General features: G+C 37.0%; 3 protein-coding genes and 1 non-coding gene across 9 annotated transcripts in view; 2 read left to right on the top strand and 2 right to left on the bottom strand.

Moving 5' to 3' along the window:
* RINT1 (RAD50 interactor 1) overlaps positions 1–4,600 on the top strand; it is a 26,763-nt gene extending 22,163 nt beyond the window's left edge. For both annotated transcript variants that reach the window (XM_039848937.1, XM_039848938.1), the window contains 4 exons: positions 1,171–1,385; positions 2,107–2,287; positions 2,362–2,480; positions 4,036–4,600. In XM_039848937.1, coding sequence (XP_039704871.1) covers positions 1,171–1,385; positions 2,107–2,287; positions 2,362–2,480; positions 4,036–4,228 — 708 coding nt within the window. In that variant the 3' untranslated portion in view covers positions 4,229–4,600. The remainder of the gene's footprint in view (positions 1–1,170; positions 1,386–2,106; positions 2,288–2,361; positions 2,481–4,035) is intronic.
* EFCAB10 (EF-hand calcium binding domain 10) overlaps positions 1–10,641 on the bottom strand; it is a 16,403-nt gene extending 5,762 nt beyond the window's left edge. Inside the window, exons 1-4 of one of the 5 annotated variants that reach the window (XM_039848941.1) lie at positions 10,466–10,616; positions 6,733–6,806; positions 5,835–5,999; positions 5,636–5,723 (exon numbers count right to left, since the gene is read on the bottom strand). In XM_039848941.1, the coding sequence (XP_039704875.1) occupies positions 5,636–5,723; positions 5,835–5,946 (200 nt within the window). In that variant the 5' untranslated portion in view covers positions 5,947–5,999; positions 6,733–6,806; positions 10,466–10,616. Of the gene's footprint in view, positions 1–4,330; positions 4,399–5,635; positions 5,724–5,834; positions 6,000–6,728; positions 6,807–10,465 lie in introns of those variants that run through there. The other 4 variants (XM_039848940.1, XM_039848942.1, XM_039848943.1 and 1 more) reach the window with 4 other exon arrangements.
* LOC120591931 (5S ribosomal RNA) lies at positions 927–1,045 on the top strand. The gene has a single exon (XR_005650025.1). It is a non-coding gene; the product is annotated as a 5S ribosomal RNA (ribosomal RNA).
* A 4,030-nt stretch (positions 10,642–14,671) lies between the features above and the next one.
* Positions 14,672–15,027, bottom strand: LOC120591694 (translation machinery-associated protein 7-like). The gene has a single exon (XM_039849319.1). The coding sequence runs from the start codon at positions 15,015–15,017 to the stop codon at positions 14,823–14,825; it is 195 nt and encodes a 64-aa protein (XP_039705253.1). The 5' UTR covers positions 15,018–15,027; the 3' UTR covers positions 14,672–14,822.
* Between the last annotated feature and the right edge of the window lie 2,930 nt (positions 15,028–17,957).

Raw genomic sequence — 17,957 nt, forward strand, 5'->3', positions numbered from 1 at the left:
ACATTTAGGTTCTTTTTAACCTTTTGCTAATATCCACAGCATTGTTTACCTGTAGGGCATAAAGAATAATACTAATTCTCCCTAAAATACTACCGTAAAAATGGCATTTTACTTCTCTTAATTCTTAAGTCTGCTAGGTTTACTACAACTTTCTGTGTCAAAAAAATGAGGAGTGCTTAAGGCAGTATGGTAGCCCTCAGAGAAATGCAAATCAAAACCACAATGATATACCACTTCATACAAACTAGAATGGCTATAATAAAAAAGACATAATAACAGTTATCACAGATGTGGAGAAATGTGAATCCTCACACAGTTGGTGGGAAAGTAAGATGGTGCAGTTGCTGTGGAAAATAGTCTAGCAGTTCCTCTAACAGTTAAACATAGAATTACTATATGATTCAGCAATTCCACTCTATACCTAAGGGAAATAAAAACATGTCCACACAAAAACTTGTACACAAATGTTCATAGCAGCATTATTCATAACAGACAAAAAGTGGAAACAAATGTCCATCAAAATGTGGTATATCCATGTAATGGAATATTATTTGGCAATAAGAAATGAAGTACTAATGCATATTACAACATTGATAAATCTTGGAAACATACTAAGTGAAAGAAGCTAGTCACAAAGAACCACACATTGTATGATTCCATTTATATGAAATGTAAAGAATAGGCAAATCTGTATAGAGACAGAAAGTAGTTTGTTGATTGCCTAGGGCTAGGGGAAATGGGGAGGGTGTGGGAGATGATGGCTAAGAGTGTGGATTTCTTTGGGGGTAATGAGAATGTTCTAAAATTGACTGGTGAGAGACGCAACAACTTGGAATATGATAAAAGCCATTGAACTGTATACGTTAAATGAGTGAATTATATGTTATATTTCAAGCTGTTAAAAAAGTATCTTAATAAACACGTTAGTCTATGGCCATGCTATCCTGAACAAGCCCGATCCCGTCTGATCTCAGAAGCTAAGCAGGGTTGGGCCTGGTTAGTACTTGGATGGGAGACCACCTAGGAAGACCAGGTGCTGTAGGCATAAAAAATAAGGGATTGTAAGCTGACAAGGTCCTTGCAATCTGTGAGGTCAACCAAGGGTTGTCTCACCTAAAAAATAAAAAATAAATGAATAAAATAAACACATTAACATGTTTTTGCTTTCAGTTCTTTCTACAACTTCAACAGGCAGCGTTGGAGGTCTTTGCAGAGAATAACACTCTCAGTAAATTGGAGTTGGGACAACTAGCCTCTATGGAGAGCTCTGTCTTTGATAACATGATTAACCTGTTAGAGCGTTTAAAGCATGACATGTTGACCCGTCAAGTAGACCATGTTTTTAGAGAAGTTAAAGATGCTGCAAAATTATATGGAAAAGAAAGGTAAGTCGTCTGTATTTTTTTTATAAGTCAATAGTCTACTCCAGTTTAGTAGAAGTTAAAAGATGGAGTTTGGCCTTTTGCACTCTAAACTTTTAATGTTTCTGATGGAAATCTTTCTAAAATATATTCATTCTTAATCAGTATAAACTGATCATAATTTAACCTTCAGATGTGTTTGTAAATAGAGAGCTGGTGTATGATATGGTCTGAATGGCTTAGCCTGTCACCCATTTTACAAAGGTGGGTGCTCCTGCAGTCCTCTGCTGGCATTGTCCATAACTTTGTGTGGACGACCCCGTTACCTCCACCAGACTGAGCTCCTTCACAACAGGAAATGCCTTTTTTGTCCTAGCACAATTCCTTGCACACAGAGTACTTTTAATGTTTGGAAGTGTTATTCCCTGTTTTGCTGAAAATTAGAGCATAAAATTAGCTGATATCTTAAATGGGTATACATTTTAACTTATATTTCAGTAAGTCATATTTAAACTGGGGGATTTAAAAAATTTAATCTCATCCTTAAGTAAAGAGTATTTAATTGAGAGCTAAAGTACAAATATATTTATTTTCTGAGTTTTTAATGTTGGGCTGTACATTTTTCTTACTCAAAATGCACTTCCACAAATTTAAAATGACTTGTTAAATCTTTGAAAATACAAAGTGATGAAAATTTTATGGTAAAAATTAATGTGCTACAGGCAGAGCTATTTTTTTTTTCCAGGTGGTTGTCCTTGCCCTCTCAGTCTGAGCAGGCAGTAATGTCCCTGTCCAGTTCGGCTTGCCCTTTACTGCTTACATTACGAGACCGTTTACTTCAGTTGGAGCAGCAGCTTTGCATCTCTTTATTTAAAATTTTCTGGCAAATGCTTGCAGAGAAGCTGGATATATACATCTACCAAGAAGTAAGGGTCGACTATATTTTGGGGTTGTAATGGATGATGAAGGCAACTGTTACATGACCTGTTCTTTATTTCAGATCATTCTTGCTAATCACTTCAATGAAGGAGGAGCATCTCAGTTGCAGTTTGATATGACTCGGAATCTTTTCCCTTTGTTCTCCCACTATTGCAAGAGACCAGAAAATTATTTTAAACAGTAAGCTCAGTATTTAACAATTGATTTTGATGTAGCAAATCGTTAGAGGAGGTTAATTCCTTTTTTTAATGCATTGATATTTTAATTATAACAGCAATAAATGAGATTTCAGAACATAAGCAACATATACAAAATGCTCCTTACAAAAGCTTTACATACATCTTTCTATTTTAAGATGCTCACCGTTTCCCATTTTGACATTTTTGAAGTTGATTTATAATAGTTCATCTTAGAATCAGTCATGCCTCTGGTTCAGTAAAATATGGCAACTGATGTAATCGTGTAAGCAACTTTCTAAAGGAGATATCATTTTTATTCCCATCTTACAGATGAGGAAACTGAATCACAGAGAGGTCTTAAGTAACTTATTCAATGTGATATATCCAGTAAATAGCAGAGCTGTGGTTTAAACGTAATTAATCTGCTTCCAGGTTCAAATTTTTAACTGTTATGAGATGTTGCCTCATGGACCCATTTAGATATGACTCAAGTGCCATTTGAACAAGACCTTCTCATAAGGAATACGATTATTAGTTCCATGTACGTCCCATCAATATAAAGATGGCATTAATATGTAAAAAATATATATTATTTTGTGTTTACAGAAGAGTGTATACTACTGTGAAAATCTTTCTATTTTGTTTTCATTATTCAAGGTTAATTCCTTTTTTAATAACTTTAGTGTTCCAGTGATGTTAAATATATAGAAAGCATCAAATTAAAAATTTTAAATATTCATTGTGTACCAGTGAAAAATATGAATGAAAAATATGGGACCTGTGACCCCAAAAAGTTTATCAGAACTGGATATAAATTATATGTTGGGCTTTGTTTTCTAGCATTTAGTTTAATACTCCTATTTGCATATTACTGGAGAAAAAAATAGAGAATGAAAGCAAGTGAAGTTCTGCTATATTCAATAAATGTAAGAAATTAAAAATATGTTTAGTACCTAATATTAGGCCAGCCTTGAAGAAAATATTTTTTTCTTAAACATTTGATATGAATTTTGGTTCTAAGTATAACTAAAACATATGTAAGAAAAATTCTTATAAGTAGTTTTAGAAATTGTTGATGTAAATTTTAAGTTGTTTAGGGCATTTCTGAGATTATAAAGTATTTTAAATTTATAAAATGAAAGATTATTTTTGCTCATTTCAGTGTTTTTTTTTTTTTTTTTAATATCCTACCTTTCTACTGCTCTCATTTCATCCCTTTTCTCTTTTCCCATTTCCTAATCTACCTAAAGTCTTGGTTACATTTAATAGAATGTTAATATCAGGTATTATGTTTTGGGGAGTAATGGATCTGTACTGAAAACAGTGATCCTATTACCTTGTAATAATCTAATGATATATAAACTCTGTACACATACATAGTCCTAACATGTTAAAAGAACCAAATAATAAATTCATACATAATTTTTTAGAGGGCATACAGGCTAGCAGTGCAGAGAAGCTATTTAGTTTTTCAAAACGAAATTGTTATAGGATAATGTGGATGATAAAGATAATGGAGATCTCATTTCCATCCCTGTTTTCTTTCTTTTAAACAGTGTAAAAGAAGCCTGCATTGTTTTGAATTTGAACATTGGTTCTGCTCTACTTTTGAAAGATGTCCTGCAGTCAGCTTCAGGGCAACCTCCCGCCACAGCAGCATTAAATGAAGTTGGAATTTACAAACTGGCTCAACACGATGTTGAGATTCTACTTAACTTGAGGACAAACTGGCCTAACACTGGAAAATAATGCATCTTTTTTTTTGTTTTGAGTTGGTTTTATTTGAACAAAGAGGGTGCCAATTGAATTAAGTTATAGTGACGTTCCAAATCAATGAAACTGGACAACTGAAAACTTCATAGAATCATTTATTATTTTGGACTTAAAATGCTGACCATATTTCCTTAGTCCTCTTGTTCCTGAGAAAACAGAAACAGAAAACTCAGAAGCCATGAAAACTCAGAGTAGTTCCACTTACAAACATAAATGCTGAATATGTCTGTGGAATAAAATAAATACAAAAGCAAAGATAATAAAATATAACCAACTTTCAGTTTTCTATGTTAATTAAGGGAGATTGTTATGGATAATCAAATACAGCAAATAAATTTTTAAAAATCACTTCAGAATGCATGTTTATAATTGAAGTTCCTGCATCTTATTTGGACATTCACTGTCTTTCCCATAGGGAAACACATTATATGAGATAGTGACTACAATAGGACTGCCCTCATTTTCCACAAATGTCCTTCTGTTTAAAATACTTCCTAGTTCCATTCCATACAACAGTGGGCAACCTTTTCTTTTGGATGAAACATTTCAGGCCAGAGCACTGTACTGCACTCTTTCCCCTGGGTACGGAATATAATTACACATTTTTTGTTTAACATTTATGTAATTGATGATGAGATGGGAATCTTGAACTTTCTCTTCTAACTTTTCCTTGGCCTTAAAACTATTTGAATCATTTCTTGATTAATAAATCCTCAGCAAGTAAAACTTAAACAAATTGAGTTAGATTAACTAGTCTTTCTTAACTATCAAATTTTATTGCAGTGGTTCTTTGTATTATTAACTATTTTTTAGCATTTATAAGTTATTAAAGACTGATGATTCTGTAGCTTTAAAAAAAACTTGCAATGTTTGTTTTCTGATTTAGCATTTAATTACTACTTTTCCTGTTATAATACTACAAATCTGAAACTGTTAGTCTGGGATGCAACCTATACTATTGATAAACATTTACTTTGTGATAAATAATATTGAGGAAATATTTTAGAGAAATTCCACTACTCTACAATTTATACAGAGATTTTCCAATTAGTGTATTGAGCTCAAAGCTTTTCCATTACTTTTAGCAGATTAAGGCTTTTCTACCTCATTTTTTGAGAATTGCTGGAATTTTTCCATTGAGAAAAGAATAAAGCCACCTCTGGAACCTCCTAACTAACTCCAGCATCTTCTCCCTCCTCTCCCACAAGGCTTAGGGACTTTACTGTCAGCCCTCCCTGTCTTCACTTTCTAGTCAGCTGAAAGTTTTGCAGGAATGAAAAATATTTCTATCAAAAAAGTAGGAACCTCTGTTTTAAAGTGTATTAATTGTACATCAAAATCAGGCCATATTCTTAAATATTACTCATTAGAAAATGAACTTACACTTCAAGCTTGAATTTATCCAAAGTTATTCCATATCCATCATCTTTTAAAACTTCATCTGCAGTACACAGACCTAGGGTATTTAGGGCTGTAAAAGTCAGAATGAGAAGAAAGGAAAATATAAAGTGAGAACTATTTTCAGCTAGAGAAAGTTGAGAAATGACTATGAACTATTACCTCAATTGTATTAGCTACTGACCTTCTTTATACTGCACAAATGATATGGTGCCTTTGCTCGAGGAGTCCATCATCTCAAACATAGCCACAATGTTAGAGTGATCCATAAAGAAAGGAAAAGCCACGCCTGTCATTTTGGCAATTCTCAGTCGTTCCAATAGAGCTACTAAATACTCTCTTGGTTTATCTGTAAAAGAATAGTTTCAATTCTTTCTGATATGAAATTAAAATGTCACAAGTATGTCATAAATAGTCATTTAACAATTATTAAATTGTTCAAGGTACTGTACTAGGAACTGGGGATATAGGCCTTGTGAGAAAGGCAAGACATTGAAAACTTAATTACATATGAGTATAATCTGTGCTCTACCCCAGATGGCTGAATAAAACAGTCCAGAGGCTGGACCTGGGCATTTCTTTTAAAAGCTCTTAAGGTGATTCTAATTTGGAGACAAAGTTGAAAACTAAAAAAATTGGAATGGCATGATGCAGGAAAGAAGGTTGCCAGCTAAAAGGATGAAATATAAATAAAAACAGACTCCTAGGTTAATATAGTCTTCCAGTTAGGAAGCATAAATGTTCATTCCTAACAAAAGCAGTCGTTTGGATAAATAAGCTAGCTTTCATTTAAGCAATGTTAAAAATGAAAAATCAAGACCAATCCACTTTCCAGAAATAATGTAGGTCAGTTATGAGGAAAAGAAGCCAGAAGTTAAGGTGGAGCAGCTTTGATGACAAATGCCATACTTACTGCTCCATCACTTTATTTCAATACTAGGCTTTATACATATACATACATACACACACATATATATATATGTACACATATATGTAGTTATATATAATTCTTTTAAAAAAGTCATCATTGAGAATTTCATACTTATATAAAAATAGAAAAATATAATGAACCAATCACCAACTTCAGCTGTTAGAATTTGTGGCCAGTCTTCTTTTTCACCATAATCTTGTCCAGTCCCCCTCTTCCTGTATTATTCTGAAGTAAATCACAGTAATCGTATTTCATTAATATTTTAGTGTATATCTTAAAATATAAGGACTCTTTTTTTGAAATTGGGATATGATTGACATACATGTTGTTTTGATACATTTATATATTCCAATGTGATTGTCAATGTAGCATTTGTTAACACCTTTATCACTTTTTTTGTGGTAGGAATTAATATTTAGTCTCTAAGTTTGATATTTATAACATGGTATTCTATAATTACTGTACTGTGTATTAGAACTCCAGGACTTTATCTACTAGTTGCAAGTTTGTATTCTTAAACAATATCTCTATTCCCCTACCCCTTTCCATTCCATTTATGAGTTTGGATTTTTTAGATTTCACATATAAGTGATATCATATAGTATTTGTTTTTCTCTATCTGACTTATTTAGTGTAATGTCCTCAAGGTCCATCCATGTTGTTGCAAGTGGCAGGATTTCTTTCTTATGGCTGAATAATATTCGATTCTGTTTACATATTATTTTCTTTATTCATCCATTGATGGACATTTAGGGTGTTTCCATAACTTGGCTATTATGAATAATGCTACAATAAACACAGGAGTGCATGTATCTCTTCAATATCCTGTTTTCATTTCCTTTGGCTATATACCCAGAAGTGGAATTGCTGGAGCATATGGTAGTTCTATTTTAAGTTTTTTGAAACACATAGTGTAAATATATATATGCCTTACTGTTAAAGTATACAGCTGAAACTTATTGGATTCTGTTAACCAATGTCACCATAAAAAATTAATTAATTAAAAAAGTAGATTTTTTGAGGAACCCCTGTCTTCCATAGCCACTGAACCAATTTAGATTCCTACCAGCAGTGCACAGGTTCCTTTTGTCCACATTCTCACCAATACTTGTTATCTTTGCTTTCTTAATGATAGCCATTCTAACAGGTATGAAGTGATACTGTGGTTTTGATTTGCATTTCCCTGATGATTAGTGATGTTAGGCATCTTTTCATGTACCTGCTGGCCATTTCGTTGTCCTCCTTGGAAAAATGTCTATTTAGTTCCTCTTCCCATTTTTTAATTGGATTGTTTGTTTGTTTGTTTTGTTACTGTTTTGTATGAGGTTTTTTAAAAATATATTTTGAATATTAACCCTTTATCTGATAAATGGTTTGCAAATATTTTCTCCCATTCTGTAGGTTGCCCTTTAATTTTGTTGACTGTTTCTTTTGCGGTACAGAAGATTTTAAGTTTGATACAGTCCCAGTTGTTGATTTTTGCTTTTGTTGTTTTGTGCTTTTGCTGTCATTGCCAAAAAATCATTGCCAAGGCAAATGTCAAGAAGCTTCTTCCCTATGTTTTCTTCTAGGAGTTTTATGGTATCAGGTTTTATGTTAAAGGTTTTGATCTATTTTGAGTTAATTTTTGTGAGTGGTATAAGATAGGGGTCCAATTTCATTTTCCTGCTTGTGGTTATTTAGTTTTCCTAACACCATTTGTTGAAGAGGGGACTCCTTTTTCTTTTTCACATGACCACAATACCATTATTAGAATACTATTCACACTTCTAAAATAATTCTTACTATCCTCAAATTTTCAGGTGGTATTCGAATTTCCTGTTGTCTCATAAATTTCATGGAGACCCAAGCGCCATAAAACAGGCTCTACACACAGGAGAGAGGAGAAGAGGATTTTTAGGATAAGAATGAGGGACACCCCTGAATATAACTGTGTAGCTGAGAAATTGAGGAACCAGTCCAGATTGGAGCAGGAAAACAGTTGGGGGGATGGGGGGATGGTGGTGATTACCTGATGAATGTAAATGTAATGAGAGGAGAACCACACTTGTGAGAAAAAGAAGATATGGATGAATTAGTGATAATTACATAGAAAATTTAAGCAAACATTTAAAAGATAGTGTTATTAATTTCAGGGAAAACAACCAAGGAATACAATCATAGCATACTACATGGATTAGCTGTGGTTATTTGCCCAATAATAATGTAAATTCTGAATACTGGTCATATTAAAATTGTGTTTTAACTTTATTGGGAAGATGGTGTTGAGTGGGAACAGGTGTGAGTGTGTATGTGCATGTGTTTGTGTAAAAGAGCTAAATTTTCATTGTATAGTATAACGCTAAATCTAAACCTTGTGGGGCGGAATCATTAAGAAGCAGCAGTAAAAATCTGTGATTTAGAAACATCAGGTCTTCAACACAAAGGAAATAACTAAAGGAGCCGAAAATCATTTTTTCTGTAGAGTAGGAATCTGGGATAAGGAGGGAATGCTGTTAATCTTTACAAGCCTTGCAGTACTTTTTGACTGTTAAACCCCATATATTTAGTTTGATAAAAATCAAAATGAAATTTAAAAATATGTTGAAAAATATTTTAATATAATGAATATAATATCTTATTAAAATGGGGAAAATTAAAATTTGCCTATATATAATAAATATTAGAGGTTGTTAACATGAATGTCATAACATTTATTTTGAAAAACCAAATGCCTTAAAATCAAGCTATCAGGAATAACAAGTGTTATTTCATTGGATACCTTAGTAGTGATCTATCTATGTGTGTATGTGTATATACATATATGTGTATGTAGTATACATATATACAGAAATTACTGCAAGACTGTTTCACTATCACAGTACTAAACCCTAGTAAGAAACAGTAGTCATTTTTCCAAAATAATTAGTTTTATAGCAACTTTTCCCAGTGCATTTTTTGAAAAGTGCATTCCTGTGTATTTTATTTTTTCCGCGTTCCATTAATTTTTATTCATTCCTTTAAACGGATATTGCTTTATCCGTTTAAAACAAATAGAACTTAATCACCCTAGACATGATCATATTCGGTTAAGTGGTTCTTTGGCAAAGTCGGAAAGTTTGGTATTTCCATTTCCTTAAACGGAAACAAATGGATAATTTTGGCATTTTTGACATTCCCTAAGGAGGCCTGCAAGTTACAGTTCCGCATCCTAGGGAAAATGATATCAAGCCATTTCACCTTAGTATAACTTTTAAATCACTGCACAAAAATTATGCAATGATTCAAACTTGTAAGGGGTTTAGAGGTGTAAAAAAAGCATTAGGAAAAGCTGTCTCCTCAAGAACACCCTTTGGTCTAACCCTAAAAATTGCTTAGTTCCCTTACCAGATTAAAAAGTCTTTGAGGTCGGGGTAATATTGGAAACATCTATTCCTTGCCAGACATAAGGATAATTCATTCATTTACTCTTCCCCACGTTTCCACGAAATCAGTACTATTATCCCCATTTTCCAGAGGAGGAGACTTAAGTTCAGACTTTTGCCCAAAGACACATAGGACTAAGAGGTGAAGCCAGGCTGTGGGACCTAGGAGTCTCTCCCACACCCCTACGAGCCCTCCACCTGCCAGAGTCCCACCGCACCTAGCTAGTGGTAGGCACGAAGAGCCCTTTCAATAAGTACTTGTTTCACTGAAGGCCACCATTGACTGGCAGCACAAGGGCTCAAGCAGCAGAGAGAGAGGATAGTGTGCGTGTGAAGGTGGTGGCGATGGGGTGTTTGGGAGGGACGCGGGCGCCACCAGGGGAGGGCGTGTAGGAATGGCTGTACCGGGGATTTCCGTGGAACCGCTCCGTGTGGGGAAGTGGGCGGGACAGAAAGCCGAGTGGTAGCCAAGACCCTTACCTGGCTGGTAAAAGACCAGGGAGCTGGTGAGATAGTTCAGCAACTCCATTATCCGATGTTTCTCTAAATAATTCCTGGCCTCCAGCTCCCTGCTGCTGCAGGCCTCCATATCTTCGCTTTGGGCCGTTGCTAGACGACCAGGCAGCGTCGCGGCTGTTTGGCCCCGCCCCTTCCGCCGAGACTGTCACGTGACACGCTTGCCCCTGGCTGCGACCTGGGCGGGGAGTTCTACACTTTCCCGTAGAGGTCTGGGAGGTTGGATCGTGCTCCGAGGCTTGAGGGAAACTGGCGCCGAGCCCATTGTGGGCGGATGGCCCCGTCCCCTATCCTGGCTGAGGGCTGGGCCTGATTGTCCTCTTGTTACTGTCTCTAGCACCTAGCTCAGTACTTGTTGATCCAATAAGTGAGATCTCCTGTGCTAATAACACAGGAGGAGCTAACAGAAAGAACTTGTGTAATTCTGGAGGTGTCTAGTGGCGAGTCCTAACTAGCATTTTTGGTACGAGCAGCCTGCAGCTCAGCGCTGGCAATGGAGCAGGAAGGTAGCCTGTTTTCTTTACCTGATTGTGGGTTATGAAGCATGACCGGATCCTGAGATCCAACATCTGTTGCTTAACTAGACTGCATGTACTGGTCTTGTGAGGCAGAGACCACCTGAGAGTAGTTTTGAGGGAGGGTCACAGAGTAAGGTGGGATACAGATGCTAGGAGGGCCTCTACTCATTGTTATATCTGCAAAACTAAACTTTAAGCTGGCACTTATATTTTTAAGGGCCAGGCTCTGAAACCTGTGTCCTTACCCCTCACCAGAACAGGCACTGAAAGAAGAGGACAAATGGCCAATAAACACGACAATATTCTCAGCCTCATTGGCAATCCTATGAACAAATTAAAACTACGAGAAAAGATTATTTTACATCTACCAGACTGATACAAATTAAGAAGTTGAACAACTTTAAATGCTGACAAGATATAGTGCAACAAAACACTGATGATGGGAGCGAAAATTGGAATATCCATTTTAGAAAACAGTTTGGAATTGTCCTAGTAATATAAACATGTTTCTACACTATAACCCAGAAATTCCACTCCTAGAGCAACTCATATATGTGTACCAGGGGATATGTACAGAATGTTCACAGAAGCACTGTTCGTAATAGAAAATACTGACAGTAGCCCAAAGGTCACCAAAGCAGAATGGATTAAAGAAACTGTGCTATATTATATAATGGAATACTATTAAGCATTGCAACAATGTATTGTAGCTATTTGCAGCAATATGGGTGAATCTCAAAAACATTGTCTCAAGAATGTATACTGTATGAATCAATTTATACAGAGTTTAAAAACATACAGAACTAAGCAATATATTATTTACAGATTCAAACGTGAGAAATCTTAAGAAATGCAAGGGAATGACACATAAAATTCAGCATAGTGTTTGCCTTGGAGGTAAGAGGAAAGGGAATGGGTTTATGGAGGGGGACTCCAGGGGTAATAGTAATGTGGGTACACATGTGCTCATTGATTATAGTTCTTTATACTTTATGTATACTTTATGTATTTTAAAGAACTATATGTATACTTTATGTATTTTACAATTTAAAAAATCAACTCAACACTTAATAACTATTTTTAAGCGATTGAAAAATAGAGGAAGAGGGGCCAGAAAGTCAATGCCAAAATCTGAACCAAGACTGAAACAGAAGATACCTGAGATGCTGGTGACATGGTGTCTGAATCTTCAGAGGTCAGGCTTACCTTGAGAAGGCTGTGCCCTGAGCATCTGGGAGAACTAGAGGAGACTTTATGGCTAGTGGTCGGGACATTGACACAAGCCTGAGAAAAGAGGAGAGAGAGTGCTTTGTTAGCCAAGTCTGGAGGAGGCATTCAGAGGATGGGAGGAACCCATTCTCTGAAATGACTTGAAAACTTTATGCCCAGATCTGCACCGCAGCTTGGGTTTATAAGAAGAATATTTCAGGAGGATGTAGAGTGTGCTTTGCAAACTTTCCAGCAGTAGAACACTTTAAAGAAATTGTAGGTAGGACCCCCTCATGTAGAACAGATGAGAGAGTACTATGTTAGGATTCACAGGGACCCATTACCTAAGCTACTTGAGTTGTGCTTTATTTCACAGAGACATGGCTGGTAGCTTGAGTGGTCCTGGTGACAGAATTAACTAGAGACTGGGAAGCCCTGACAGAACTAAGCTGACAAAGCAGATGCATTGCTCCATGGCCTGTGGACCCAAGGGCCCAGTTGGACCTCAGTTCCTGATGGGTTCTTGGGAGAATTTGAAAACTACCGATGTGAGCTTTTATTCTTCAGTGTGTCTTGATCGTCCTTTGGGGACTTGCTTTATGTTCCCTGATGGAGGTGATAGTGAAACACGAACAGCAAAGCCTAAATTATGTGTGACCCCCCCCAGCCCCACCCCGAGTCCCAAATCCTTGACTCTTCAGGGTTAACCAAAGATGTGTGATCACTTAGGAAAGTAACTCTGGCTCAGCATAGCAGAGGCTAGACAATGGTAGACGGACTAAAATGGAGAGGGACCCCTGCAGAGGGGATAATGGCTATGGGAAGCAGAAGAGGAGGACCTGAAAAATATGAAAAGAGAGGGCTGGTCATGGTGTCCTTTGACTGAGACCAGCATGGCCTGGGAAAAGCAAAGTAAAAAATGTAAGGAATGTCCCTTAATGGAGAGAGAGAACATTGTGTTGGTGCACAGGAGATAGTGATTTCAGCTCAGTGCTCTAAGCTCAAGATACCTGGTCCCGAGAACTTCATTTACTTACTCTCTATGAGTTACTCAGTCCCTGAATATATAGCTCTGCTTTTTGAACCTTAAATGACACTGAAATTGCAAAAATATGATTCTCTCTGCCTATGGAGTGAGGCGGAGAACACACTGGACCCTGCTGATGCCTTCCCAAGTTACTGATTGTTTTAATTCCAAAGCATCTGGGTGCCTTTGTCAGTTCAGCACTTCCTTTCATGACATACCTCAGACAGCTATGGCCCCAAATCTCCACTTCCTTTGGAAACTGCTAAACGAAGTGTCCAGATGCCACCTAGTGGAGTCAGCTGTTCTCTGTCAAAGCCATCTCTTAAGCCAATTTGGGCTTAATTAATAATCATTATGAACATCATCATTCCTAACACTTCTCCCTTCTTCTTCGACTCCTTGTTCTCCATCTCTTTATTACTATCCTTTTAGTGGTTTGGGATAGTACTTCAGGTGGAAGGTGTTAATGCAATGGTTCTCAATCAGGGCTACACATTAGAACAGCGTGGGGTCCTTTAAAAAGTACTGAGGCTTCGTCGCATTCCAGGTCCATGAAATTGGATCTCTTGGGATGGGGCCTGAATATTGATAGTTTTATTTTTGTTGTTTTGAACAGCTTTATTGAAATATAATTGACACTTAATAAACTAACTATTTAAAGTATATTCTTTGATAAGTTATGATGTATGTGTATATCCATGAAATCATCACTGCATTCGAGATAAGGAACATGTCTATCACCTCCAAAAGTTTCCCTCTGTCTCTTTCCAGTTCCTTCCTTTCACCTCTCCTTAACCCTGTCTCCCCACCTCCGCTATCACCAGGCAACTGCTGACCTGCATTTTGTAATCTGTAACTATAGATTAGTTTACGTTTTCTTGAATTTTATATAAATAGAACCATATTTTGTCTACCAGACAAAAATAATTGTATAGCTCACTCAAATAGCTCACTCAAAATAATATATATATATATATTTTGAGATTTACTTGTGTTGTTGCATGTGTCACTATTTCAATGAGTTAGATTCCATTGTATGGATATACCACAATTGATGGACATTTGGGTTATTTTCATTTCGGAACTTTTACATATAAAGCTGCTATGAACATTTGCATATAGAACTTTGTGTAGACATATGATTTCATTTCTCTTGGTTATATATCTAGAAAGGGGATAACTGGATCATGTGGTAGATGTATGTTTAACTTTTTTTTTTTTTTTTTTTTTTTTTTTTTTTAAATTGAGTTGGTTTAATTCCAGGTGGTACAGAATTCAGGACAGAACAAAGAATGAAGAACACACTTTGACATGATTCCGGGTTGGGTTTACTCTGATCTCACAGCTAAAGTTGGAATGGCTGAGTGAGAAGAACTAAAGAGATGAGCCGCTGCATGATTATTATTGTTATTATTATTTTACAAAAGTTTATTCTTAAATGTACAACAGTCTCCAAGACAACACTTTATTCTAGCTATAGGTGGCAACAGATGTTATGGCAGGAAATCCAGATATTAAAATGGGAATGGAATTAAGAATCACCATTTTCCCAGGCACAAAGAACAGCTCACTTTTTGCCAGATTGCTTAATTCCAACTGTGGCCAAGGGGCCCTTCTCCGCGGCCTTTACTTGTAGTTCCTCAAGTTTCTTCTGCTCCTCTTTTTGCTTCTCCTTAAATGCCTTTTCTTCCTCATCCATCTTCTTGGCCCGTTTCTTTGGCTGTTTCAGAGGCTTCTCCTTGTCACCTTTGTGGCCGGACATGGTGCCTGCAGCACCTCTGTATGTTTAACTTTTTAAGAAACTGCTGAACTGTTTTCCAAAGTGGCTGCAGCATTTTACATTTCCAATTCGGTGGCTATTAAGAGCTTTCGCAGGCCATCTCAGTGGGCCGCCGGGACGGAGGCCTTGCATTAGGGCCAGCTGTGAGCTGAGGGCCTGGTGCATGTCGGTCAGAAGTCCCTAGAGTCTAGGAGCCCCCAGCTTGTACTTGGGAGCATCTCAACCAGGACACACACTAGAATCTCCTGGGGAGCCTTTTAAAAATTCGAATTTTGCCTCTTCACCACCCAGAGAGTCTGATAGAATTGTTCTAGTGTCAGGGATGCGGTGGTAGGGTGACTGTCTCAGGCATCACAACTTTTTAACAGCTTCCCAGGTGTTCTAGAACACAGAGCGACCAACTCTTCAGGTTTGCCCAGGATCATGGGGAAGGAGAGGGCGTGTCCAGTGCTGTGACACTTTGAAAAATAAAACTGGGAAAGTCCCAGGTCAGCCTAACAACTGGGCATTCTGTTTGTGGACCACTAGCATAAAGAGCTCAGGCTTTGGTGTCGGAAAGACTTACCTGTCCACCTTGAAGTTATAGTGCAGGGTCATTGTGTGTGTTTTGAGGGGGTATGTATAAAAGGGAAAGTGTGGGGACATGAGTGGTCACAATAGACTGTGAGCTGATTCCCTCTTTCCAGTTTCTGTTTCAGCCAGAAGCAAGTAAAGATGCCTCAGGTAGGAGTTTTGGTTGCTGTTAAAAAGGAGGGGAAAAAATATAAAGCTTTCTTTTTTTTCTGAGAAAATATATGGTGCTGAAGTGTACTGTAGCAGCATCGAGAGCCAGACTGTCTCACTTTAAAAGCTAGTTTTACCACCGACCATTAATAATTATGTGATCTTGGGCAAAACACCTAAATTCTCTGCCTTGGTTTTTCCATGGTTATAATGAGGATAATATATCTACCTCACAGTGGATGTCTTGAGGACTGAATGAGTTAATATATGTAAAGCACTTAAAGAAATGGTGCCAGGAATGTATTAAGTGCAACATAGTGTTCACTATTATTATCTTAATAGTTTTGTTAAAATGAGAAGCGAGGAATCGTGACTAAATATAGTTCTATAACCTATGTCCACAGGCTGTCCTACTTGGTTTTCTATTGAAAGATTTTTTGGGGGGTTAACATTTTAGTTTTTATGGTGCAGCTTTAAAGGACTCTTGGTTCTGTGTGGCAATGTAGGAGGAACTAAAGTTATATTTAGTAGACGTTAAGTTCTCACTTAATGTCATCAATAGGTTCTGAGACTTTAAGCAAAACGATATGTAATGAAAGCAGTTTTACCATAGGCTAATTGTTATAACCAAGAGTTAAGTCCTATGGCATCTCATCAATGATATAACAAAACAATATTGAATGAAACAGCGTTATTTGAGGACCCGCTGTACATTTAATGTTCTTGTGCAAATCATAAGGGAGATATAAGTTTGGAACTTGATAATTTTATTTTCACCAAGTTGTTGTACTGATGAACTGCATTTTAAGAATTCTTTTTAAAAACAGAACACAGTCTAGTAGTGACACCATATTTGTCTTGGTGTTAGGTGGGGCTAACACAGGAGTCTGTTTTAGCTTTGCATCTGTGATTTAACAAGTACACAGGGTTCTGTGGAGCTCAAGTCTCAAAACTTACATCTCAGTCTTTCTGAAATGTTAACATTCAGTTATCTAGATAGTGCCAGACCTGCTGAGAAGCAGTGTCCAGCTATTCTTCATTCTTCATTGACCTAAAAGAGGCAAAAATGCTAAAAATATTTTTAAACACTAATTTAAATCTATTTTACAAAACACAGAAGTAGGAAATATCAAGAGAGTGGCCACAAAGGATGGCAGAAGATGGGGATAATGGATCTGGTGCTATAGTACCCCATGTATGGTACTTCATTAATTTTTTTTTTGAATTTTGAAATAGCTTAAGACTCAAAAGTAGTTGCAAAATAGTACAAAGGGTACCCTTCCTAAGCCTCCTTCCAACAATAATATTTTATATAACCATGTACCACAGTCATTGTCAGACTAGGAAATCAACTGGTACAATACTACTAACTTAGCTGGACTCAGTTTAGATGATGCCAGTTTGGTTGGCAACATCCAAAACATCATAGTTGGGAGCCAGTCGAACACAGGCCATCTTCATCAGGCCTGATCAGGGCATTGACTTTGGCCATGTCAGTGTCCTAGAGCTTCTTCACAGCCTGTTTGACCTGGTGCTCATTGGCCTTAACAACCACAACGAACACAAGTGTATTGTTGTCTTCTGTCTTCTTTGTGGCTGACTCTGTTGGTAGTAGGGGGAACTTGATGATGGCATAGTGGTCAAGCTTGTGTCTCTGAGGGGGCATTCTTCTGAGGATGTTTGGGTGCCTTTGGAGCCGCAGTGTCTTGGGCTGTCAGAAGGTGGAAGACATGTGTATCTTTTTTTCTGTGACTGTGGATGCCTTTCAGTACCACTTTCTTTGCCTTCAAAGCCTTGGCTTTGGCTTTGGGAGCGGCCAGCGCTTCCTGCTTTGCTTTCTGCGCTATCTTTGTGGAAAAAGGGATAGAGACTTTTTTTTTCTGTTCTGTTTCATTTTTGAGGCTACTTCTATATTTCAGAATATTATAAGCTGAGCTTAAAATTTGGCTCCCATCGCATTAACTAGGTCCGTTTAAGCTTTGATCAGGTCCACCAAATTGAAGCCGAGAACAAAATTTGTGAATGACATTATTTGAGCTTTCTAAATGTTTCGTATGCAGGATGACCTCAGACGATCTCCTGTTACACAGTTTATACAGGGAGTTAAGACCCTTCCCCAAAGGCTTTCCCACTTACTAGACATGTAATCTTGATCGAATTACTTGAATTGTCTAAATTTTGCTTTTCTCATTTGTAAAA

This window comes from Pteropus medius, unplaced genomic scaffold (genome assembly GCF_902729225.1).
Source record: "Pteropus medius unplaced genomic scaffold, Ma_sr-lr_union100, whole genome shotgun sequence".
Taxonomy (NCBI): Eukaryota; Metazoa; Chordata; class Mammalia; order Chiroptera; family Pteropodidae; genus Pteropus; species Pteropus medius.

What these genes read in the sequence shown, in the direction of transcription:
- LOC120591694 (XM_039849319.1), bottom strand. Translation starts at nt 15,017, where the DNA reads ATGTCCGGCCACAAAGGTGACAAGGAGAAGCCTCTGAAACAGCCAAAG.